The sequence below is a fragment of the Myotis brandtii genome, unplaced genomic scaffold, assembly GCF_000412655.1.
Source record: "Myotis brandtii unplaced genomic scaffold, ASM41265v1 scaffold99, whole genome shotgun sequence".
In the NCBI taxonomy this organism is placed as follows: domain Eukaryota; kingdom Metazoa; phylum Chordata; class Mammalia; order Chiroptera; family Vespertilionidae; genus Myotis; species Myotis brandtii.
In genome coordinates this window covers 1,453,989-1,480,640 of record NW_005372121.1, presented here as the reverse complement: position 1 = coordinate 1,480,640, position 26,652 = coordinate 1,453,989, and the positions used below count along the sequence as shown (strand labels likewise).

At 37.6% G+C, this 26,652-nt stretch overlaps 2 protein-coding genes across 2 annotated transcripts in view; one reads left to right on the top strand and one right to left on the bottom strand.

Annotated features, from left to right (window-relative positions):
- The window catches only part of MEGF6 (multiple EGF-like-domains 6), a 611,514-nt gene that overhangs the window by 371,476 nt on the left and 213,386 nt on the right, over positions 1-26,652 (bottom strand). The gene's annotated exons all lie outside the window — the stretch shown is intronic.
- On the top strand, positions 16,976-17,610 carry LOC102249025 (dynein light chain Tctex-type 1). Its single transcript, XM_005886543.2, has one exon. The coding sequence runs from the start codon at positions 16,977-16,979 to the stop codon at positions 17,316-17,318; it is 342 nt and encodes a 113-aa protein (XP_005886605.1). The 5' UTR covers position 16,976; the 3' UTR covers positions 17,319-17,610.

Sequence of the window (26,652 nt, the reverse complement as noted above, 5' to 3'; positions counted from 1 at the left end):
TGCCGCATGGTGCGTGGCCATGTTGGACTCCACACATGGACTAATGGACTTTAATCTGGCCTGAATGCTGAACCACAGTGGGCTGCAGCATAGAACAAAAACTCTGGGCACTGGCCCTGTTTCTGACTTTGCTCAACTCCCAGTGGCACCTTTTCAGGACTGGCTTAAGGGACAGAGAACTTTGGAGCCCGAGAAATGTAACCTTATGCAAATAAAGCCTTCTTCTACATTCCATCCTCCCAGAGGTACTTCTGAAAATGCTCCTTTCAGCTGCGCACCAAAATTTTCACTCCCCCAAATGACAGGGGAGTTTCATCTACGGGCAACATCCTGACTCAAAAAATCAAGTATCAAATCCATTGGAAATAAAAATCCAATCCAAAAGAGTATACTTTTTTAGTTTCAAAACACTTAAACCCATCTTGAAGGTAATTACTTCTCTATAATCTTTTTATTTTCTATATTCCTTTTTGCCAGCCAACCAAAATATTTATTTTAACATTACCTCAAGATGAAAGAAGAATTTTACCTATATTGGTGATTTTTTTTAATGTACTGTTATTGATTTCAGAGAGGAAGGGAAAGGGAGAGATAGAAATATCAATGATGAGAGAGAATCATAGATTGGCTGCCTCCTGTACACCCACCCCGCACTGGAGATCGAGTCCACAACCTGGGCATGTGCCCTTGACCAGAATCAAACCTGGGACCCTTCAGTCCGCAGTCCTAAGTTCTATCCACTGAGCCAAAGCAGCTAGGCTTGGTGATATTTCAGATACTATTGAGAAGATAAGTCCATCAGCAACATATATGCAACTTCACCCTTTAGGTGGCAATACATCTGCAGATGCAAATCTCATACATTTTGAATGGATTCTTACTAACTTTATTTTTATCAGGTGACAATGTTTAAGCCAGTCTATAAATTCTATGGTCCTATCTACAGTGCTCAAACATACTGAAATTTCCAAGAAAGCTCTGATTGTAAAACTTCTCCTCTTCAATCTTATACCCTAACTCTTTTATATTGGGAAACACAATATTTAAAATAATACTAACAAAAAAGCAAAATGCTTATATAGGACTTGTTGTTTTCTTTCTGATCACGAAGTTGCAAAAATCAGAAAATAACAGTGTGGGAAATAGAAATCCAGTCCCTACACTAGACCAAAGTCCCTCTATGACACTCAGTCAACAACAGATGGACTACAATTGCAGAATTGCACAAATAGCAAGAGTGTAAATTAATCAGTACATACAATTCACTCATTCAAAGTTTGTCACAAATTTAATACAAGCTAAAATGAGTTTCTCGGTTCGTTCTATTTTATTCAGTTTGATAATTCATCGAATGCCAGTCAAGAAAAAGTGATTCCAAGCAATTTTATTTAGGACATTTTACCAGCACACATTAGATTTCTTGGATCCTAGTGAATAGAACATATTAGAGTCTCTTTATCTTTTAAAATGAAAGACTTCCCCTCAGAAGAACATCTTAATAAAGCAGAGATTTTCGGTTATAATTATTATTACTAAGAACAATCTCAGTGGTCTGGGGAAACATCTCCCCTATGAATCAGTAGGACAGGCTTCATCTATTATATCTCACCATCTGAGTCTCTGAGCTCAGTAAAATGAACATAGCAAATTTTCAAAGCATATTACAAAAAAAATGGTTATGGGTAAGGTTTGCTATAATAAATTTTGATATTAAAATCCAAGCCAAAAACTCTGCAAAGTAAGAAAAATATGCATATTTTCTAAAGAACTCAATGTCTACAATAGCATCTTAAAAACTCTTTCAAATATCTCTTAAATTTTACTCTAGTCTTTCAGGATGCATTCAAAGTGTCCACCTTTTTAAGTAGATACAAAGCTTACAGTCTTGAAATTCGTAATTTTTACACTTAGATATTCATCATGTTTACTGGCAACCTCAGTCACTGCTTTTCAAACAGGACCCCAGGTTTAGGCACAGCATTCTTCCAACTGGGCTTCCCATCTTCCACTTCTGACTTTTAAAAAATTGCTCATTCATGATTTTTTCCCTATATGTTCAGAGGATAATATCTTGGGTCTAGAAATTCTCCACTTGGTGTCCTCTGAATTAAAAGTTTGTATATATATATATATATATATAGTGTGTCCCAAAAATATATGCACATTTTAACAGTTGATAGCTCAATTTTGAAAATGAAGTGTATTTTAATAAACATGGCCTTTACAAAGTGTATGTATACATGTTTGGGGACACCCTGTATTTGTGGCACAGAGCTACACACTCTACTAGTTTGCCTTCATGGGGAGGGGAGTCCTCAATTGCAACAGTGAGACATGAGGAAAATCAGGTACAGATGATAACAAAAGATACCCCTTCTTGTGTAGTTATATCAAATATTTAATATTAAGTATTACCCTCTCTATTCCTCCCAAGTCAAAACTTCTGCAGCACTCACTCAGCACTTGAAAATTTGCTTAGATGATCTCAGGTGGCAGAAAGCATAAGCTATTCACCTTGGAATCATAGTTCTTAATAGTTACCATAAAATTATTGGTTTGAATTTAATTGAATTATTTTTCCCAGATATTTTCTCATAAAAATTAATAGAAAAAAAATCATGGCTTTTATTTAATGAGCAAGCTTGTGGGAAGAAGACATGTCAGCAGCTTTATTACTATCACAAAAAAATGGAAAAAGCTTGAAAAGGTCAAAAAGCCTACTGGATGGCTGGGCAGAGTGGCTCAGTTGGTTAAGCGTTATGCGTTGTATGCTGGTTCGATTCCTGGTCAGGGCACATACCTGGGTTATGGGTTCAATCCGTGGATGTGGCATGTATGGAAGGCAACTGACCAATGTCTCTCTCTCTCTCTCTCTCTCTCTCTCTCTCTCTCTCTCTCTCTCTCCCACACACACACACACACACACACACACACACACACACACACACTCCCCCTTCCTCTCTAAGCATGTACTCAAATGAGGATTTAAAAAAAAAAACTGTTGGATATCTTTTCTAGTGCATCTTCATGGTTACCTCTGCCTTTCATTATCTTTGAGCTGTTTTCCTATAAATTGTTGAAGATTGAAAATAATGGGAGTCATTCCTACCTATAGAAATGCAAATGAGTCCTGTGAAATACAACACATTATTGGCTATTGCCTTGTGGACAGAGAAGTTTTGCATCTTCCTCTATTTCTCCCTTGAGCTAGTTGGAACATCTTACTAGTTTCCTCTTTAATTAATGAGTCAAATAAAATCTGATATGTTAATTTTATATCTGTATGAGAGCTCTGATTTTACCTTTTTATACAAAATTATCTTTTAACAATACACTTCTAATTTTTTCCTAGCCAGATCATTCAAGTGTTGCCAAAAACTCAATAGGTCATCTTAGAAACTTTATTCACTTTTTCAGGGACTAGTGAATATATTTTCTGACCTGAGCTTCTGACCTGAGCTTTTTAACTGATACCAGAGTATAACAGTTTTATATAGGGTGTCCAAGAAAAGTATACACACATTTTGAATAATTATAAAGACAGTGTTTGTCAAAACACATTTTATTTACAAAACTGAGCCATTAGCTGTTAAAGTGTGTTACATCTTTAGCGACACTCTGTATATACTAAGAAAGCAAACTTATAAAATAATGAAATAAAGTATATTTTAAAATTTATCTTTGAAGGTACAAGTGAGAGCCTAGGAATCAGTGTTTTTAAATCAAAACACCAAACAACAGAGTAAAAGATTCTACTCCTATCCATGCTTATTGGAGGAACTTTTCCCAGATTCATCTCTCCTAACCTACCTAAAACTAACCAGAATTGTACATTGTTTACTTCTTATTTCCCTCCTCTAAATTAAGAATATATTTTTAAATTTTGTTTTAGAATTTGATCTTAGTGAAGAAAACCAGAATTCTTAGTGTCCACAATTAATGATTTATCTGCAAAAATCTGTAAATTGTGTATATTGAGAAAGAACCTGCATGATAAGGGACAAATCTATTTTTTAGAGATTTCCTATATGACAAATGTTAATCATAAGACTCCCAAACCATTCTCCATACAATTATGTTGACCATGATATCCCAACAAATTTCCAGAAGAAGAAATTAATACTCTGCTCACTGTTGCTTGAAGGATACTCTCTTTGGAAGAGTTAACATGGTCTATTGGAGGTGGTAGAGCTGGTATATGTGTAAGATACTCATGTAGTTATTCCCTCAGGCCCAGTTTTGCCATATTGAAAATAAATTCATCATTGGAAATTGTTTAAAATTGAAACATACTTGCAACTTAATAAAGTACCCAGAGCACAGAAGAGGTGCTGCTTAAAACTTTTCCCAACCTGCTTCATTAAACCAATAAACCATAATGGTTCTTTAGGAGACATCAAACTTTATTGGATATAGCCAATAAAACTAAAGAAAACAGGTGTTTACAAGTGTGCATAAAGCATTAGCATATTTCTGTGCTGAAAATACCCATAAAAGTTCAAATTTATGTAAAGATTCTAACACAGACACATAAATATTGAACCAGAGAATTGGCTATCTCTATATTTTTATTGCTTATTTCATCCAAAGAAATTTTTAAAGGTCTCTTTATCTAATCCCTAGACAATGAAATTACCACAATTAATGTACACTAATAATCTATTTCAATGTATATTTGTGAATGGCCTAGGGAACCATAATTAAAAAAATAAATTTGATGAATTATTAATGCTTTTCAGAAGCTAGTCATTAGAGTCAATGGTAGTATTACCTGCTTCATTGTTTAACAAGATATATTAGACTAAAACCATGAAAAACAGTAACCTTGAAGGAGAAATGATGAGTCATAAAATATTAATGTATAATTCCTTTTTCATGTAACATTTCTAAGAGAAAAAAAAAAGAGGATGCCCTCTTTTACCAGGAGGTGGGAAAGGATTCTCATTATCTCATGTGATCTGTTTTAGATGGACAGTCTGAGTAGCTAAGAGTCATGAGGCATTTCAAAGAGGCAGATGACCTCATTATCCAAAATTTAGAGGAGGCGATAATGACTCAAGAGATGAATGTACTGGGCTTCATTTTCTAGAGTTATCAACTTTAATTAACAGAAATTATCCAGCAGAATAGATAGCTACCTAATGCATAAGAATGTATCTGCAGGGAAAAAATCGAAGACAATGAATTCACTTCTCTTGCTATCTACCTATGCACAGATAATTGTAAAATGAAGACAGGGATTATAGTTTTTGGCAAATATATTTATTCTGGAAGGAATGGACTTGTCCTCTGCTAAGTAATATAGGCAAATTCAATATTGTGTTATAAACTTTATGTAAACTTCAATGGAAACAATTTCAATTTGATCTGTTTGCTAATTTCTTGAAAGAAAAAAGCACATATGTAGTTAACCTACCAGTTCAAGATTAAAAGGAAAACTCTGTTCTTAGTTTAAAAGATGGTCTTTCGCTGAGTTCAGAAGCTGTATTTGCTGCCCTGTACCCCCACTTGAGGTAGGCTTTCTTTCTGGTCGATAAGGAGTGACATCAAAGAGCATAGAGGATTTAGAAACAGAAGAAGACATAAATTTAACTATTCCTTCCTTGATCTCATAGCTTCTTGATAATTATAAAGTAAGAGAGCACTATTACTTTCTTCTTATAACAAAGAGAACCATTTATAAAGGTCAGTAATAGGACGGATAAGTTCCATCCTGAAAAAGAAAGAACATGAAATTAAGAAATGCTTTAAAAGTAGGAAGGAAGGTAGTAAGAGTCCAAGGGAAACAGTGCTATGTGAGTTGCTTTAAAACACCGCAAATGAATCAGAAGATCAAGCTGTTTCAGGTGTGACATTACCATTGTTTGTAGGGCACTGATGAAGTAGCTGTTTTCATTGTAGACAGAGGAAACACATTTGAATTGAAGCTTAGTATTCAAAACTACATGGTTTATATATATTTCACAACATGAACCAAAGAACATTGCATTGGTAAAACTACATGATGATGAAAACAAAAATAAAGTGTCTCCAAAGAGTATTATTTTGGTCAAGAAAGGGAAATGATAACTGCTTCTCAATCAAATCTAAATTGCTAAAAGGTGCTTTAAAAAATGTACAGTGGTTTCTGGTAAATCTCATGAAATTATCTACTCCAGAGTAATTTAAAAGAATGGTAATTAAATCAACAAATATGTTTAAGTCCTACAGTGAATATTTATCACATTACCTTAGAGATATGTTTTAACTCACAGAAATCCTATAACACTAGTTAACTGACCTGGCATTTCAAAGCAGAAGATTCCATTCAAAAGCTCAATTCTCATTTAATTATTTTTCACTTAAAAATGAATTAAAGTTCTTGCCTATTTCTACTACAATCAAGGGAATTGAGTCTGAAATAAACTTAACTTGAATCTATTTGCATATATGATCAAATGGCTCAAAAGTTAGAGATGAGATGTCTACTTAAACCCAAGATATAAATAATTAGCACAAATAATAACATGATATAATAATGCCACTAATGCCAAAAAATTCTGATGACCTCAGAGCCCATGCCATAAAGTTGTCCGGGGGTTGTTGGTTTTTTAAAAATATTTTTACTGTCGAGAGAGAGAGAGAGAGTTATCCAGCAGAATAGATAGCTACCTAATGCATAAGAATGTATCTGCAGGGAAAAAATCGAAGACAATGAATTCACTTCTCTTGCTATCTACCTATGCACAGATAATTGTAAAATGAAGACAGGGATTATAGTTTTTGGCAAATATATTTATTCTGGAAGGAATGGACTTGTCCTCTGCTAAGTAATATAGGCAAATTCAATATTGTGTTATAAACTTTATGTAAACTTCAATGGAAACAATTTCAATTTGATCTGTTTGCTAATTTCTTGAAAGAAAAAAGCACATATGTAGTTAACCTACCAGTTCAAGATTAAAAGGAAAACTCTGTTCTTAGTTTAAAAGATGGTCTTTCGCTGAGTTCAGAAGCTGTATTTGCTGCCCTGTACCCCCACTTGAGGTAGGCTTTCTTTCTGGTCGATAAGGAGTGACATCAAAGAGCATAGAGGATTTAGAAACAGAAGAAGACATAAATTTAACTATTCCTTCCTTGATCTCATAGCTTCTTGATAATTATAAAGTAAGAGAGCACTATTACTTTCTTCTTATAACAAAGAGAACCATTTATAAAGGTCAGTAATAGGACGGATAAGTTCCATCCTGAAAAAGAAAGAACATGAAATTAAGAAATGCTTTAAAAGTAGGAAGGAAGGTAGTAAGAGTCCAAGGGAAACAGTGCTATGTGAGTTGCTTTAAAACACCGCAAATGAATCAGAAGATCAAGCTGTTTCAGGTGTGACATTACCATTGTTTGTAGGGCACTGATGAAGTAGCTGTTTTCATTGTAGACAGAGGAAACACATTTGAATTGAAGCTTAGTATTCAAAACTACATGGTTTATATATATTTCACAACATGAACCAAAGAACATTGCATTGGTAAAACTACATGATGATGAAAACAAAAATAAAGTGTCTCCAAAGAGTATTATTTTGGTCAAGAAAGGGAAATGATAACTGCTTCTCAATCAATGCTAAAAGGCTAAAAGGTGCTTTAAAAAATGTACAGTGGTTTCTGGTAAATCTCATGAAATTATCTACTCCAGAGTAAAATGGTAATTTGGTAATTAAATCAACAAATATGTTTAAGTCCTACAGTGAATATTTATCACATTACCTTAGAGATATGTTTTAACTCACAGAAATCCTATAACACTAGTTAACTGACCTGGCATTTCAAAGCAGAAGATTCCATTCAAAAGCTCAATTCTCATTTAATTATTTTTCACTTAAAAATGAATTAAAGTTCTTGCCTATTTCTACTACAATCAAGGGAATTGAGTCTGAAATAAACTTAACTTGAATCTATTTGCATATATGATCAAATGGCTCAAAAGTTAGAGATGAGATGTCTACTTAAACCCAAGATATAAATAATTAGCACAAATAATAACATGATATAATAATGCCACTAATGCCAAAAAATTCTGATGACCTCAGAGCCCATGCCATAAAGTTGTCCGGGGGTTGTTGGTTTTTTAAAAATATTTTTACTGTCGAGAGAGAGAGAGAGAGAGAGAGAGAGAGAGAGAGAGAGAGAGAAGAAGGGAGAAGGAAGGGAGAGGGAGAAAGAGAAACATCGATGAGAGAGAAACATGGATTGGCTACTTCCTGCATGCCCCCTATTGGGGATTGAGCCTGCTATCAGGGCATGTGCCCTGACCAGGAATCTAACCAGCGACCTCTTGGTACATGAGACAACACTCAACCATCTGAATCACACTGGGCAGGGCCATGGATTGTACTTTATTATTATTTTTTTAAATATATATTTCTTTCTTGATTTCAGAGAGAGGAAGGAAGAGAGAGACATAGAAACATCAATGATAAGAGAGAATCATTGATTGGCTGCCTCCTGCACACCCCCTACTGAGGATCGAACCCGCAACCCGGGCATGTGCCCTTGGCCGGAATCGAACCTGGGACCCTTCAGTCTGCAGGCCGACTTTCTATCCACTGAGCCAAACCGGCTAGGGCCATAGATTGTACATTAAAAGCAGTTCATTTGGAAGTTCAGGAATTAACCGCATTTGGATGGAGCTCTCCCCCACCACCAAAACAGAAAACACACACACACACACACACACACACACACACACACACACTCACACACACACTAAAATAAACTTGTTCTTAAGTTCCAAATAACAGTTAATAATGTTCTAATTTAATTTGGGAGGAAATTAGATTTTATCTTGTTATTTTTAGAAGTTTTTATCTTAACTGCTATAAATTCTGACTGAAATTCTTACGAACATAATCATCACTCTACTAATAGAAGCATCTGGTTTTCCTCAGAATGAGAAATTTTCAATTAAAACTCTACAAAGTCAGTGGTGTTTAAGCCATTAATAACCTAGCTAGGAAAGCAAACTCGAATACAGACTTCTTAAAATTATTTCATTTTTAACAAGACATGTTCAGTGCAGGGAATTTGCAAAATACAGACAATTGTGAAAAAGTACAATCTCACTACTCAGAGATAATCATTGTTCACAAATGACCACTGACAACTGTAACTTAAATTATTTCATTTCCAATATATCATTTTGGTAATTGTACACAGTTTCTGAATTTTAGGGTAGAAAGTGCATTTTCCCGCTAGGGAATTTCCCTTCTGTAAAGGGCCACTTTTGCACTTTTAGTTAGTAAGGCATTTAGCTATTGGGAAACTCACTTCAGAGTGAGGCCCTGCGGGTTCTTTGCAGTATTACAATGAGTTCTTTTGGCAGTACTGTAGCTTTGCAGAGTTAGAAAATATTTTGTCTTCTAAATTCTCATTTGGATTACCCTATGACAACCTTTATCTTTAGTGCATGGTGTCAATGGTCTCATGTAAGCATTTAGTCACACAAAAATGGGGAGATTCAAATGACGGGAAAAATATGTCTCCCTGATTGACCCATCATTCATGCCCAAAGGGGCTGCTGTCCTATATAAATGTTATTTAAAAGGCTGAATAATATAGATTTGGGGAAATGTATTGCGGATATTGTGATTATCCATAAAGGTCATGGGACCCATGTATTCTCCTAAGGGGAAATATTTCCTCTGCAGGAAATGAATGTTTTCATCATCAACCATTGTAGATCAGGGCATTCAAGGGGGATTGGAGTGGAGGCAGAAGAGTATTCCTCCTCTCTCTATGGCTGCAGTGCATGAGGACTCAGACTCTAGATATGAATCTGTCTGGAAATTCCTGTTTCTGGAAGTTGAGCTAGAATATGGAGAACTTCTGATAAGACTAAATATGCACTTACATTTTGGTTATAAGCGCTATGAGCCACCACCGACTAGATAAAATCTGTGCTCTATTTCTATTACTTTTGTGCCTTTAGTAAAGTCTGGAGTAATTGTGCTGTGGGCTTTTAGGGAGAGAAGAGTCCCCATGTGAAGACTGGAATGGCAATGCTGGCCACAAGCATCATCAGATGGCAGCCAGTGTCTGAGAAGTGCAGCTTTCACAAGGTCCATCAGCAACAAGATCAAGACATGAAGGCCAGAACGAAGCAAGAGGAGCACCCGTTACAAAGCTTGGATAGACCTGGTTGTGAGAAACTCTCAGAGATAACTGAGGGGACCTTAAGGGCCCTGCTTTCTGGCAGGTTGTCTGTTGTATAGAAATAACATGTCACATTTCAGAGACCCAGGCTGGTGAGCCTGATGGCAGATGGGAATACATATGTACATGTGCATCACATCTACTTCCCGTTTTGTGTTCTACTTTTGCTTTTAGCTTAGTTTTGTAACCTGAACACCTGTATATGTAACTGAATTGTCATGGAATATACACTTTTTTTGGTTGTATACTATTCCTCTATCTGAATAGAATTTAAACATTCCCCTTTACTGAGGATTTAAGTTATTTTTCCTGTTCAATAACTTAGCTGTGCATATTTCTATACATATTTTCCACCTCTGTAACAATTTTTAACTGAATCAGAAATTATGACTCTGCCTAAGAAAACAGTCCAAGTCTACATCGAATACAGGAAATACTGATATCCAAGGAGAAGAAATAAAAATGTGGCAATCTATATAAGGTCTGAATGGGAAAGTCGGGCATCAAGGCAACTTTGAAATCTCTCGTAGCTTGGAGTGTGATCTTATTTCTGTTCCTCACTTCCAGTCAGTTTCATCGTCCTGAATTGCTCTGCACAGCCACTTTATTGGCTAACTGGTGATTCTAGCTCCCTACAAACTCAGTTTTTAAGTGATTCTATCCCCCTTACACCAACTCAACTTCCATATTAAGACCAAGTTTCTTATCCCTATACATAACTGGAATAATTTCTGTATTACTTATTCAAATCACACACTGAAATATTCAATGGGTACACCAAGCACAGTACTGGTTTTATACGGGTTCATCATCAGTCCAATCATTGGTGGGCAGAGAAGGGTATGGTCTTGTACTTAATAAGGCTATTCCTACCAGTAATTCTGCCTCATTCTGGTTCTGCAAAAAGGAAAAATTGGTTATCACTGATATTAGATAGAATGTTTATAATATTCTGGTTTTAGATATAAGGACATGGTTATTTCTCCAGTTTGGGGGATCTAGGAAAAAAATCTACAAATATTTGATGGAATATATGTATTCATATTGCATTTTAGGGCTATTCCTAGATTTATTTTTTTTATAATTTAGAATAGATTTATATCTTCTGTAGTTGATTATTAATTAATATTAGTATATAGGAGAATATTATGAATATTTTCCATTCTATCATTTTCTTAAAATTCTTTATTCCAATTATAAGATTTTTTTGGTTGATTAGACTAGAGGCCCAGTGCACGAAAATCATGCACGGGTGGGGAGGTCCCCTCAGCCCAGCCTGTACCCTCTCCAATCCGGGACCCCTCGGGGGATGTCTGACTGCAGTCGGACATCACTCTCACAATCCAGGACCACTGGATCCTTACTTTTCACCTGCCTGTCTGCCTGATCGCCCCTAACTGGACCCCCTGCCAGCCTGATCACCCTTGACTGCCTCTGCCTGCCGACCTGATCATCCCTAACTGCCCCCCCCCACTGTCCTGGTCACCCCTAACTGCCCCTCCACCAGTCTGGTCACCCCTTACTACCCCTCCTGCCAGCCTGGTTGTCCCCAACTTCCCCCCTCTGCTGGCTAGGATGCCCCTAACTGGCCTCCCTGCCAGCCTGGTCACCCCCAGCTGCCACCCCCTGTTGGCCTGGTTGCCCCTCACTGCCCCCCCTCTGCTGGTCTGGTTGCCCCACTCAGCCTGTTCAGTTGTCCATTTGGTTGTTTTGGATGTGACGGGCCCCTGGGTCTTTATATATATATATATATATATTTTTTTTTATTTTCTGGGAGAAGAATCACATTATGACCATGTAACAATAATCACACAACTCTTTTCCAATAGTTTTGTCTCCATTCTTACTTCTGACTTGAGCTCCAGAATTGGATAACTAACTGGCACATGAATCTCAACTTGAAGTTTATTAGCATACTGATCTTCAATTGCTGTTCCACATCCCTGTCCCCAAAAGCATTTATTTCTCATTTAATGATATAGAATCAATCTCATTGCTTAGGCCAAAAAACAAACAAACAAAAAACAGATGTTACCCTTGGTTCTTCCCTAACTCTGCACATCTTACTACAAATCTGTTAGTTAGCCTCCTAAATATATATCCCAATTGAACCATTCTCACCTCCTCTACTCTGATCATCCTATCCCCAGCCACTGTTTATCGCTCACCTGAACTGTAATGACCTCCTAATTGACTTCCCTCTCTTTCCAACCTCCTTTCCCCACATCAAACAGAGCAGCCATGGTGTTCCCTCTAAGATGTATGCCAGTTCAAGACACACTCCTACTTACTATGATCAAAAAATCATCTCACTAAAATCAGAACTTCCCACAATGGAGCTAAAGAAAGAAATCTAATATCCACTGAATGGCAAAGCTATGAGTTGTGAAGCACCACAGCTGTTCTGTGTAGGAAACTTGTTCTGAGAGGAGAGGTCCCTCAGTCAAGAGAGGAAAGAGGGTAGCACAAGAGAATTCTGGTATCACTTCAGTGTCTCATCTCTGATGTTCCTGATGCCGGATAGGCCTCTTCCTTTACATCATTTGATTATGTAAGCAAATACATTCTTCATTTCGGCCCAAGCTATTCCTAGTTAGGTTTCTCTTGCTTGCATGAAGTCTCAACTGCTCCAATCAAGGTGTACTGTTCTGGGATGAATTCTAAAAACAGACAAACAGAACTATTACCTTATCTCTTCTAGGGTAAAATCTAACAAATATTAGTTTCTCACTAAGAGATAATGAAACCTATTTGGGATAATATGTATAAGTAAAGTATCTAGAGAGTGTCTTTATTTCTAGTACTGGTTCTTTTCCCAGTATCAGCCATCTTCATGCTCCTGGCAACTACCAACGGGGTAGCATAAGTATAGCAGCAGCAGCAATAAAAATAGTAGAGGCATGAGAGCATTGGCTATAGGTTCTCTAGGACTAGCAGCAGTTCAGCTAACAGTGTGATCACAATGATGACAGAAGTTGGGGGTAATATCTATAGCTGAGCATAGAAAGAGCAAAACCAGGATGGAAGTGAGGCAAACGAAGAAATAAAACCCAAACCAGAGAGCTCAGGAATTGATCTGAGAAAACAGGTCTAGATTGGACACTCAATTTTAACCACAGTACATGAAAGGTTAACAATCTGTACATTATTAAGAAATATCCTTAATATGGTTTTAGAAAAGTTAACAGTTATACAGAGGCACATCCAGTAGATTTTATCTTTACAAATATTAAACAGAGTATTCAATACTAAAATTTAATTATTATGAATAAGAATCCTAGTTCTGGACTTTAAAATTAGGATGGCTTGACTAATGCAAAACAGCCTGGATTGTAATTATTGTGTCCTTTGATGTTGCACTCATAGATTAATTCTGCGAGGCTGTTCATCTGATTCTTGGGCTTCAATGACAACAAAAAGAATTTAGACTAATGATGAAAAAATCTTTTTTGACAGTTCAAGTTATTAAATACCGACATAATATATAAAAGTGATTACTGAATCATTTTCTCTCAAAGCCTAAGAGAAAGCATAGATTCCCATCTTAGTTGGATGACTTAATAATAGTGGCTTATATTGGAGGCAAATGGAGGACTGAATAACTGCCAAATTCCTTCAAATTTGATGATTCAAATTGTGTGACAAAGTTCCTCATAGGCACCAGAAGTCTACGTCTGAAAGCTACTCCAGAGTGCTGGTGTGCATCATTCTGTATTTTCATTTCTAACTCAAAACTGTATTTGTGGTGGAAAGAAAAAAGAAACCACGAAGCAACTAAGGAAGAAGTAGTAAAGTAACATGAATTACCTTTTCTTTATTTACTTCCTTGGAACTACATAGAACCAGAATCAAAAGTAGTATCTATGAACACAAATTACAAATAGAATACAGGCTTCTAGAATTCTGACAATGGTAGTCTATCACTCACTATATTCTTCCATTGTGGCACAATTTTACTTTGAATTAAATAATGAGCAATAATTTTGTCATTTGGGGAGGCAGAGAAGAACTCTCTAAGTAATGCTAAAATAATTTAAATATCTCAATCTGACACCACAACATAGACACTTCATGGTTTCAGGTTCCAAAGCCAGGAACCTGATGAGTGAAATCACCTAACTAAGACTATATGAAAGCATTTATAAAGTATCATTTTAATAAAGGGCTGCTGTAAATATTTACTTAAAAATTATAAGAAGTCTATGTGTCTAAAATGGAAATTGAGAGAATTATTTTATAAGTTTGTGGAAAATATTAGATTCTTCTAGCAATAATTATTTTTTTCTCAGACTTTTTAAAAATAAACTAAATGCTTACAAATTGTATTCTTAAAGAAATCTCACATCTATAACTGAGCTTTCGATCTCATAACTTTAGTGATTGGATGTGGGAAAAGATAAAATCTAAGTTTAATAATACCAATGAAGAGAATGCTTGAAACCTGGGAATTGCTTTGAGACACATATTAAGTTGGGCCAGGGAGACAATATAAATGCAAAGACAAAAACTGGAAGAAAAGGCATTTCTGAGAAAAATGAGTTCAGGTTTTCAGTGAATTCAGTTACACGATGAATTACAAAAGATATATTGCTTTTGGAAGAAAAATAAAAGGAGGGAAGGGAGGAAAGAAAGAAGGGAGGAAAGAAGAGACTAAGCTAATGAAGAAGGTACTGATGCATCTTAAATCACTGAAGTTTTAGGCAAATAAATATAATGTGTTTAGCATCATTAATATACGTGTTGTCACAGATGACTTCTTGGAAGCAAACAAATGACTTGTAAATCTTAAGTACACCAATCTGCCTAAGAACATGCAATTGTAGTGAGGATCCATAAAGCATCACAGAGTAAATGGTGTATCACTCTGATTCAGTGCTTGCTGTCATTTTCACAGAGATACATACACAACCAAAGGCAATGTATGAGTGATTCTGGAGGGATATTGAAGAGACGCTGAGCATATATACACAGCTATATAAATCGACTCTCATCCGTAGATAATTTAGAGACAGAAATAAACCATGTTATTATAACACAATGTAGCTTCTCTTGGTACCATAAAGACAATAAACATAAAAAAGACACTTTGAATGGTTCTATAAAGTCATAATGAAAATGACTTTCATATGGAAAATGCTAAAGCACTGTTTTCAAAGATTAATTCGCTTGAAATTGATTTGTTTAAAACCATTTCCAACTCCTGCATCCTGACATGCTTGATTCTTGGTCATTAAGCAATGAACCCTTTTGATGTTAGACCACATAATCACATTAGTGAAACTGAAATGTACAGCAAAGAATATTATTTAAAAAGTATAACTGCCAAAAGAAGAAGAAAATTAAAAGCATTTCTACCCAATCACTGAAAATTGTATTCTCAGTAATTTTTTAGATTGAAGTGCCTGCAACTATAATGTGTCTGTACCAGTGTTTAAAATGAAGCAAACAGCATTCCTATTACTACTAGCTGCTAATACACACAGAAGTTTATTAAGTAATAGAAATCAGTTATTATAAATAAAGTTGGTTCGGCTCTGTGGAATATTGTCTCAAAATTATAGGAGTGGCGAAGAGCGGAACACCAAGTCAGGCCAATGTAGGTATCTTTGTTTTCTTCACAGTGTGACTTTTTGGGGAAAGTTAGATAAAGCTTTGTAAGCCTCAGTTTCTTCATCATAAAAATGGGAGATAACATATGCTGTTTTAATAATACAAATTTGGAACTAGTAGATAAATAAGTTCCAGGGATTTAATGTATAGAATAGTGACCATATACAATAATACTGGGTTGTAAACTTCTAAATAGTAAGAAACTAGATCTGAATTATGCCCACCACAAACAGGAAATCATCATTATGGGACATGATAGAGAGTTAGCTAACACTATGGTGGTGAACATATGGCGATTTGTACCAAATCAACAGGTTGGGCATCTTAAACTCACACAGTGCTATGTGTCAATTATATTTCAATTAAAATAAAGTAAAAGAAAAAATGTAGGAGATCATCATGCCTCCATTCTAGGTTTGTTATGAGAATTAAATACAATAATGTGTATAGAGTGCTGATGGTAGAAAGCCCCCAATAAAATTTTTAAATATTACTATTATCATTATGAGTTAATTTTTTTCCATCAAATGGGAACAGTAATAGGGTCTCATTGGTCCTTTCATATATTAAATAGATAAGAACTAAAATGCAAAATTCCATAGAGAACTTTATAGTTTCTTTCTTCAGGAGTTTTTCAATAACCTTGGGGCAAAACTACCTTAGAGAAAGTGGGGAGAGGTCAGGAGGGGAAAAAGACAAGACCTAGGTTAGTCCTATATTAGTCAAGTCCGGAATAATTGTGCTGTGGGGTATTAGGGAGAAAAGAAATATTTACAAGAATCTCTGCAGCCCCCTTGTCAGGCCCTCCTGCAATGCCTCATTTGATTCTTGGACCAATTTGGTGGGATATTCATTTCATCCATAGGGAGTCTCAAAGAAGGTCCAGTATATTTAACCCAATTCCCTTTTTCTATCTCGTGAGGCTTTCAGGAAAGAAACTATAAATATGTAACATGAAAAGAAACAATAAGGACTATATCAAAGACATTTCTGAAGTTTACAAGTTTTACATTTACTATCAGGAATCAATCCATCCCCTAAAATGTCCATAATTCTAATCAACATGAAGGGCCTCCTCTAAATAATTAACTTTCGGATAAGATTGTAAAGAGAAACCCAATTTGTAGAAGCATTGCATTCCAGCAGGAGGAAGTTTAACAACAATAACAAAAGGTAGGGATGGAAGACTACCAGAGTGCGGAAGAGACCACTTTTGCTGTTGACGAAGTGAGCAACATTGTGAAAGAGGCTATAGAAAGTGCCATCGGTGGCAACGCCTATCAGCACAGCAAAGTCAATCAGTGGACCACAAATGTCGTAGAACAAACTTTAAGCCAACTCACCAAGCTGGGAAAACCATTCAAATACAGTGTGACCTGTATAATTATGCAGAAGAACGGAGCAGGACTACACACGGCGAGTTCTTGCTTCTGGGACAGCTCTACTGACGGGAGCTGCACCGTGCGATGGGAGAACAAGACCATGTACTGCATCGTCAGCGCCTTCGGACTGTCCATCTGACTGACCTCCTCATCCCCCCAGGCTTTCTCCTCTGTCTCAACATTTCTCTCCGATCTTCTAACCCCCAGCCATGAATTCAGTGAACGGCTTTCCCCCTCTTTGTTTTCTGTGGCACTCTCAACATGCAGAGAAAAACCCAAATGACCGCACTGTCCTGTGACCAGCACACCCTCAATCACGGATCGTTCTTGGGCAGTCGGAACCTGGACTGCCACGTGACCACACTCTGGATATCTCTGTTCAAAGGTGCTTAACACTCAACCTGCTAGTGTGAACCTTTCTCTACTCTGAAATCATTCAAACACACTAATTTTTCCATACTTTGTACTTTTGTTAAAAAAAAAAGGTAGGAGTATACTAGGACAGTATTGTTTATACAAAGTGTGGTCCACAGATAACATGCTAAAATCTTGGGGTGCCTGCTGGGGTAGATTTGCCAAAAGGTTAGTCAAGTTTAAGCTTCTGGGATACCTGCTGTGACATCTTACCTAATTTTATTCTTGTAAGTTTGAGTTATTTTCCTTCAAAGGAACCCTCCCAAAATTATAGCAGAAGTTGTCAATGAGTCTTATAAAAATGATGTCTTGGAGGGAAAGAGTGGGTTACATCATATCTAAAGTAAGTCATAGGGTTGAGGAAGAGTTTTGTAAGATTGAAAAGCCTTGAGCTTGTTATAAATAGTGAGGAATGAGCCAGCAGGGCAATGTAGTCCTTTCCACTTGTTTGTTTTGAATCCTTAAATAGGTTATATGAGGCTCATTTTCTTCAACTATAAAATGAAGATAACAATATCTATCTTACATGGTTGTTGTACAAGTTACTGTCAATATAAGGAGAGTGTCTAGACAAATACATGGTGGTCACTCAATAAATAAATGTTGCTAAATATTACTATCATTACAACAAACATACAAGCTAAGAATGCATGGGGAACTGAGGCAGCAAAAGCTGAAATGACCTTCCCAGGGTCATTCAGCTGTTAAGTGGGATCCAGATATCATATCCAGCAGGCCAGTGCCAGGGTACACTGTGTTGACCATGACAAGAACTCCTTCCTTGAGCAAACTTTAGTCGGGCTCATCTGAGCCCTCTTTCCAAGTAGGTCTCAACCTGGCCCCTGTCCTGTTGAGTCCAGTTTCTTTTGTTTTGTTGTGTGTTTTTTATTGATTTTTAGAGAGAGGGGGAGGGATGTGAGAGGGAAACATCAATTGGCTGCCTCCTGCATGCTCTCCACCAGGGATAGAGCCAGAAACCCTGCCAGGTGCCCTGACTAGGAATCGAACCCCAACCCTTCAGTGCATGGGACAACGCCCAACCAAATGAGTCATACCAGCCAGCCAGGGCGGTTGAATCCAATTTTAACAAATAATTCTGTTAAGCCAGTTTATAAAGAATCCATCCACCCTTAGCATCTAAGTCCTTGGCTTGTCTTTTGCAAGAATTCTGTTAAGCCAGTTTAACAAGAATCCCCTACCCTTGATATCTAATCAAATTCCTCTTAGTAATTTTTCATCCATTGACTCCCCGACTCTGCTCATTGGCTGTAAAACCCCAGCTGTCTTTGCTGTATTCAGAGTCGGGTTCAATCTCTCTAACCTACTGCAATCGCCTTGAATAAAATCTTCCTTGCTATTTTTAGCAAGTGTCTGGAACAATTCTTTTCTTTTACAATCACTGTGCTGTATTACCTATGAAACATGATGAAACAGCAATTTAGTTGTAATGCCATTAAACTCACTTAGAAATGCAGCATAACACCATAGTTAAGGGCAAGGCCAGGCTTTCTCTGTAGGGGTGGATAAGGTTCTGCTACCTCCTGCATCCGTGATCTTAGGAAAGTTGCCCACATTCTCTGCTTTGCTAGCCTCATCTATAAAAAAAAAGGATATAATAACAATAGTATTTACTTTAAAAGTAGTTTTTTTGTGTGTGAAAATTCCATGTAAGCAGAACATAGGAAGGTACTGAATATTGCTATCTATTTTAAAGCTTTTATTGAGTAAGAAATCCACTGTTATATATTAAGTGGAGCAAACCCTAATTACCCTATTTATTCTGCAAAATACCCTCTACTCCCAGCACCTCCAAGTCCCCATTATTCTGCTATGTATTTTTTCTGTAGCATTTATCACCTAGCATGCTATATGATTTACTCATGCATTAGGCTTATTGGTTTGCTTGGGGTTTTGCCTCTTTTTCTAATTTTCCAGAGGAAGAATTTATTGCCCCTGGCCCATGGGAAGAACTCAAGCAATATTTGTTGATTGGATTAATAAAATATTAGCTCTGAAGGAAAAGCTGGTAAGGAAAAAGATAGAGGAAGTTAGTGGAGCTTCAGAAAAATAGTTGGTGGCGTCAGGGCCAAAGCAGGTTCCTTCATATGCCTCATTTTCTTTCAAATTATTGACTTTCTTCTCTCCAGACTGAGAAGTGTCAGGTATAGAGTTATTTTCTTACTGGAAAGTAGAATGAAGAGTGGACCAAAGAAAGAAGAGAAAGGAGGAGGTAGGGAGGTTTACCTGAGAAAGAATAAGAGAATACTGCTAAACCAGAATCTGCATTGTAACAAGATACCTAGGAGATTTGGATACATATTAAAGCTTGAGAATCCTGGTTAAAAATAGCATTTCTCCAAGGTTGGATTGCCAATAGCAGAATCACCCTAGTGGGACACTTGATAAACATTCAGATGCATGGGACTACTTTAACCTCATCTAATGAGAATCTCTGAATATGGAGCCAGGGATCACCATTAACCAATAGCCCAGGTGATACTCATACACAATAACATTTGAGAACCACCATTCAATATAATTAAGCATCTGAGATTTAGATCTTGGCGAGTTAGATGGAACAAAAGAGACTATGTGGGTTTTTGTTTGTTTGTTTTAATCCTTGCCCAAGAATATGCCCATTGATTTCATTGATATTAGAGAGAAGGGAAGCAGGGACAGGGAGGGGGGCCCAGGAAGAGAGAGGGGAGGGGAGAGAGAGAGAGAATCCATTGGCTTCCTCCCACATACGAACCCAAAACCCAGGTATGTGCCCTGAGGGGGATCCCAACCCACAACTTTTCGGAATATGGAATGATGCTCCAACCAACTGAGCCACACTGGCCAGGGCAGGCTATGAGTTTTAAAACAAAATATTGAATATTGGAATATTGCTCTCAAAGTTCTAGAGAGCTGGGCCAAATTAGAGCTAATTATCAAAAACAGGCAACTAAACAGAGGTTAGCTTCAGGGAAAGATGGTTCACTGGATCACTTAGAATCAGTTTTTCCCAGTAGTTGACAAAAAGGGTTCCCAGGGGAGCTATACAGGCAGTTTTTAAACAGATGACCTGGGAGATAGGGCCACCGAAGGAAAGCTTCCAGTGACCAGAGTTATATTTATCTTCCTGCCTTAGGCACTCACCAATTATAAGCACTAGAGATGGGAGTTGGCCTCCCTGGTGGAAAAGAAGGCACAAGAGTAGAGGAATGCCTCTCTATGTCTTGGTTTATTATAAAGGAAGAGATCTTAGAAAAATTTGTGAGCAACAACCCACAAACAACATAAAAAAAGAAAAAGATTGTAAGCGGCGGTATGACATTTAAACTGGCATCAACGTTTTAAGAGTGGAAGAATATAACAATGAGGAAAAATAAAGAAAAAACTATTCCCTGGCTGGTGTGGGTCAGGTGTTATCCCATGCACCTACAGATTGCTGGTTTGATACCAGGTCAGGGCACATGTCCGAGGTATCAGGCTCGATCCCCAGTAAGAGGGGGGCCATGCAGGAGGCAGCCAATCATTGTTTTGCTCTCACATCGATGATTCTCTCTCTCTTCCTCTCTTTTTAAAAATCAATAAAATATTTTAAACAACATAAAATAAAGGAAAATAGACATTCTACACGCTTATTACTCACAGTGTGGTCCATGAACTAGCAGCATCAGCTTCCTCTGGGAGCTTGTTAGGAATGAAAACTCTTAAGCTCCGACTTAAATACCCCTCAGAAGGGATCTACATCCTAACAAGATCCCCAGGTGATCTGTGGTCACACTAATATTCCAGAAGCACTGAGCCATACAAGAAGTTCTCAAAGTTGGCCTTTACATTAAAATCACATGAGAAGCTTTTAAACTTGGGATGCCCAAACCCTCCAGACCCTCTTTAACAAGATTTTTCAGGCATCCGAATTTTTAAAGCTCTCTATGTATAGCCAAGGTTGAAGACCACTTCTGTAGTTCTAAAGTTACAGTACAGGTATAAGACTTTGACCTTTTTCAAAGAAGGTCGCCACTCACATTTTTTTTTAAATTAAGCCATAGCATTCTATATACGACAAAACTTAAGGTACCAGCAGATGAACATAAATCTGGATGATGGTTTAGTGAATCACTGCTAAGTACATGGAAAGCACCATATATAGATACGTAGTTAATGGCTAATAGAGAGGTGTGCTCTCCTCCTCCTGCCCAATGCATGGAACCCGTCAGATGCTCATCAATTCAGGTAATCCTCTGAGAATAAGTAGAAAAGCCTGAAGAAACCTAAAATGCTACTCTAATGGCTTAAGTATTTGTGAGGACAAGTGGTATTTGCATCTCTTCTTCCAGTTAAAGGTCATGACATTATAAGAGAACTGAGGATTTGAGATATGAATGTGTTTTAATAATCAGATAATCTGGGTCTAAGGTGAAAGGTCTTTGTTCAGATCCACAATACATGTTTTAACTACTTGTGCAATAAACAGACACTGACTTCTACATGCTGGAAAGCATGATTTAAATATGTGAATTCTTCATAAACTCTACACTATGCTGTATACCTGAGACCAATAGAAAATAATATTGCACATGAACTGTAATTGAAAAACAAAAAAAAGAAACATATAAATATTTGAATTCTTATGGTAATTCTAGTGTGTTCTTATAGTAAAAGCAATTTAAAATTCAAAGGAATGAGATCACAAAGTAGAGCTATAGTAGGATCTTTTAAACTGAAAGGTAGAAGACTAATACAATGCTGAAATAAAACTATACAATTAGATGTTATGAAAGGCAGTACACATATCAGTAACCTAAAAAAAACCACTTGGGGGAGGAACTCCATTCTGGAAAGGTGGTCAGATACAATCTTTAAAACTAAAAACAAGACAATGAAAATTTACAGAATAATCAGTGAAATTAAGTTAAAACTCAATACCACTAGTAAACACACTGACACTGGTTTCCCTAGCACTTCAGAGAGGACTCGTGCTTCAATACAGTAATAAGAAGAAAGGGCACCTTTTGTAAAATGCTATGACATGCAGAAGACAGACACTGAAATCTGCAAACCTGAGGGGAGGGCATGGAGGAAGCACATGGATAAGAATAAGCAGAGAAAAAGAAGAGATCTAGTACAGAAAAGGTTTGGATAGAATCCATCATTTATTGAATTATTCAACAAAAATGTACTGAGCAGCTGTTTCTCAGACACTGTACTATACGAGGCTACAGGCAGTTGAAGGATGGTGAACCAGGCGTTTGTGTCAATGTTGTTTTCCTAACAGGGAAGAGAAAAATGAACTCAGACATTATGCCAACTAGAGAAAGACTTCAAATAGCTAGATGTTTTCATCCGGCTAAGAGTAGAGAAGCTGATAAATGCTTTACTTGCCTAGCTGACAAATCCGGAATTAGAAAAAACAAATGAGACATATACCTCTCACAACATCATTGTGACCCCATGGTTGATAAAGGAAATAAATGAGAGAAAATGATAATGAGGCAGGATAGTAAAAAGCTAGAAAAATTTCTTGGCAAGTGGAATGGGGAAACTGAGACTGATATCTAAACAGATGGCCAAGCAATTTACAGCCGGATAATAAATATCAAGGTCTTATCTTCCCTAACCACGGACACTTAGGAGCAAATGGCTTACACATCCCAGACCTTGCAGGGGCAAACCTGCCTTGGTCTCTTTTTGGTAACATTCTTTGAAGGTGAAACTGACCAGAAAATGACCCTGATTCCTCTCTATATGCTCATTTTGATGAATCGGCATACTAAAAGGCACACCTGGGAAGCTGATGGATATTCTATTGAGATCCTCCCCTTAGACCTCCCTTACAATTCCCACCTTCAGTAAACATAAAAACCCTTAAGACAAAGGCCTCAGTGCATTCTCACTGGAGCACGCCTGTGCCCTCACATTCTTCTTTCCTCAGGTGTGTATATTTGCTTTCTCTCTCTTAAGCTCTAAAGGTTCCCAGGAGATTTGCAAGCAGGGGAGCATCAGGTAGTGGCAGCTTGTCCCAGGCTAACCCCCCAACCTGTCTCCAATGGCCCTCCTTTTGCCTCTGCAACTTGTTTCCTGAGTCCATGCAGCCCAGCTGACTCACCTCTACCTCTGTGATTTTCTTTCTAAAGGGCAAAGGCAGCTCTGATCTTGCCTCTTTTATCTTAAGACAAAAAACACTTCCTTGTTTTACTGTCTTCAGCATTATTAAACATGCACTCAAAATCACCTGGACTTGCTCAGTCAGTGTGGCTCAGTGGTTGAGCATCAACCCATGAATCAGGAGGTCACCAGTTTGATTCCCTGTCCAAGGTACATGCCCAGGTGAGGGCTCAATCCCTACTAGGGGTATGCAGGAGGCAGCCAATCAATGTTTCTCTCTCATTGATGTTTCTATCTCTCTATCCATATCCCTTCTTCTCTAAAATCAATAAAAATATTTTTTAAATCACCTGGACTCATATCTTGAAATATTTCCTGCATGACTGTGCGAGGGCAAGGCAGCCTCAGTCCTGGTCCTTTTCTGCTGACAATAACACCATTGTGTAGGATAATAAGTATATAACAACTATGATACTCATAAGTCCCCAAATTAAGGAAAGTAAAATTCAAAGACCTCAGAGGAAGAGTAAGGGAAAAGCTATAAAGGGAAACATTCAAGATTTTCCAGATCAGACCTTAGGTAGTAATGGGTGTTTTCCTATGAGGAGATTATGTTCACTCCACAAAACTACTAAGAACATGTATATGATAAGAAATTCAACACAGGGATTAAAATGCTGAAATTACATAACTAAAATTAAATGAAGAAAAAGACAACTACCTAGGAAAAAATAGCACATCTATAATAATAATTAAAGTGTAACATGCTAATTAGATGGGAAAGCCGAAGGAGCTTCCAAACATCATTCTGGATGAAGCTGCAGTGGCGGGGGCCGAGTCAGAAAACGTTAGGGGTGATCAGGCAGACAGGCAAGCAGTTAGGGGCAATCAGGCAGGCAGGCGAGTTGTTAGGGGTGATCAGGCAGGCAGGCAGGCAGAGGCGGTTAGGGGTTATCAGGTAGGCAGGCAAGTGGTTAGGGGTGATCAAGTAGGCAGGCAAGCAGTTAGGGATGATCAGGCAGACTGGCAAGTGGTTAGGGGTGATCAAGCAGGCAGGCAAGTGGTTAGGGGCAATTAGGCAGGCATGCAGAATGATTAGGGGTGATGAGGCAGGCAGGCAAGTGGTTAGGGGTGATCAGGCAGGCAGGCAGGCAAGTGGTTAGGAGCCAGGGGTCCAGGATTGCAAGAGGAATGTCTGACTGCCGGTTTAGGCCCGATCCTGCAGGAATCCCTGCAGGATCAGGCCTAAACTGGGAGTCAAACATTCCCCGAAGGGTCCCAGATTGCGAGAGGGTGCAGGCCTGGCTGAGGCACCCCCTCAACCCCCCCCCCCCCCGCACGAATTTTGTGCACCCGGCCTCTAGTAGGATATAATGGACAATAATGAACAGGTAAGAAAAGCAACAGGAAACAAGTGGTTGCTTCTGGATTCTGTACATTGCCATCAAACTGTCTTTAACATGCAAAGATGGTAAGTCATTGTGATATTGTGAATAGAACTCCTAAATGCCTTGCAATTGCTTGAATGATAGGAATGAGAAGATCATCTTTGGTTATTCACAATAAGACCCTACAACCATACCTGAGTTTATCCTAATGTGGTGACTATTGGAGGATAGAGACTGTTTGCCAGAGAAACCAAGCATTTATTAGAGAGTTGGAACTTTTATTTTTCTTAATTCTTTTATTAATTTTTTTTAAAGCATGTTTTATTGATTTTAGAGAGAGAGAAATGGAGAGGGATAGAGAGATAGAGACATCGACTAGAAAGAAACATCTTTCGGCTGCCTCCGGCATGTCCCTACTTGGAATGGAGCCCACATCTTGGGCATATGCTCTGAACAGGAATGGAACCGATGACCTCTTGGTTCATAGGTTGACACTCAACCACTGAGCCATATTGGCCAGGCAGAGGATTGTGACTTTTAGCCCCACCACCCAATATCAGGGATGGGGAGAGGAATTAGAAATTAAGTCCAATCACCAATAGCCAATGCTTTAATCAATCATGCCTACATAGTAAGACCTCCATTAAAAAAAAAGAATTAACAAAAGGGTTCAGAGAGCTTCCAAGTTGGTAAACACATGGATGTACTGGGAGCTTGCACATGCAAATGGGCATGAAAGCTCTGCACCGCTTCCCACCTATCTTGCCCTATGCATCTCTTCCATTTGGCTGCTCCTGAACTGTGTCCTTTACCACAAACTGATAATAGTAAGTAAAGCATTTTCCTAAATTTGTGAGCTGTTCAATTAAGTCATCAATCTCAGGATGGGGTAGGGGAATCCCCAATTTATAGCTGGTTGATCACAAATACAGGTAACAAGCTGTGACTCAAGATTTGGTTTAAAGTGAGGGGCAGCCTTGTGAGATTAGTCCTTAACCTGGAGATTCTGCACTATCTCTGGGTAGTGTCAGAATTAAATTGTAGGACATCCAGTTGATGTTCAAAGAGTTAGTTAATTGACTAGTCTTGGGAAATCCTCCATGTATTTGGTGTCAGCAGAGTTGTGAGTACAAAAAGAGGTGTATTTTGTTTTGTTTTAGTAATGTACATAATAAAAATTCCTAAATACTCACTATCCCTAAACCCCTCTTCCTTGAGAAGGTATAGACACATATTTCTCTGAATTTGCTATGATTTCTACTCTACTGTCTTAGAAAAAGATAAATAAGAGCCTATTACACTTATTTATAAGATGTACCTTCATCCAAAATGGTAATAAAATTAAGAAAAATATTTTTAATTATCTATATTTTGATTAACCTGACAAGACCCAATCTACCATAAGTTGCTGCTGCTGCTGTTTTAGTGTGTGTTTTTTTCTCCCAATAGACTTTAGAAAATATTTTGGGAAATGGTTAGAATGAAGTTACCATAGAACAGTGATTCTCAATCTTGGCTGCACATTAGAATCACCTGGGAATCTTTTTAAAATCCTGATTTCTGGGCCTCATCCTC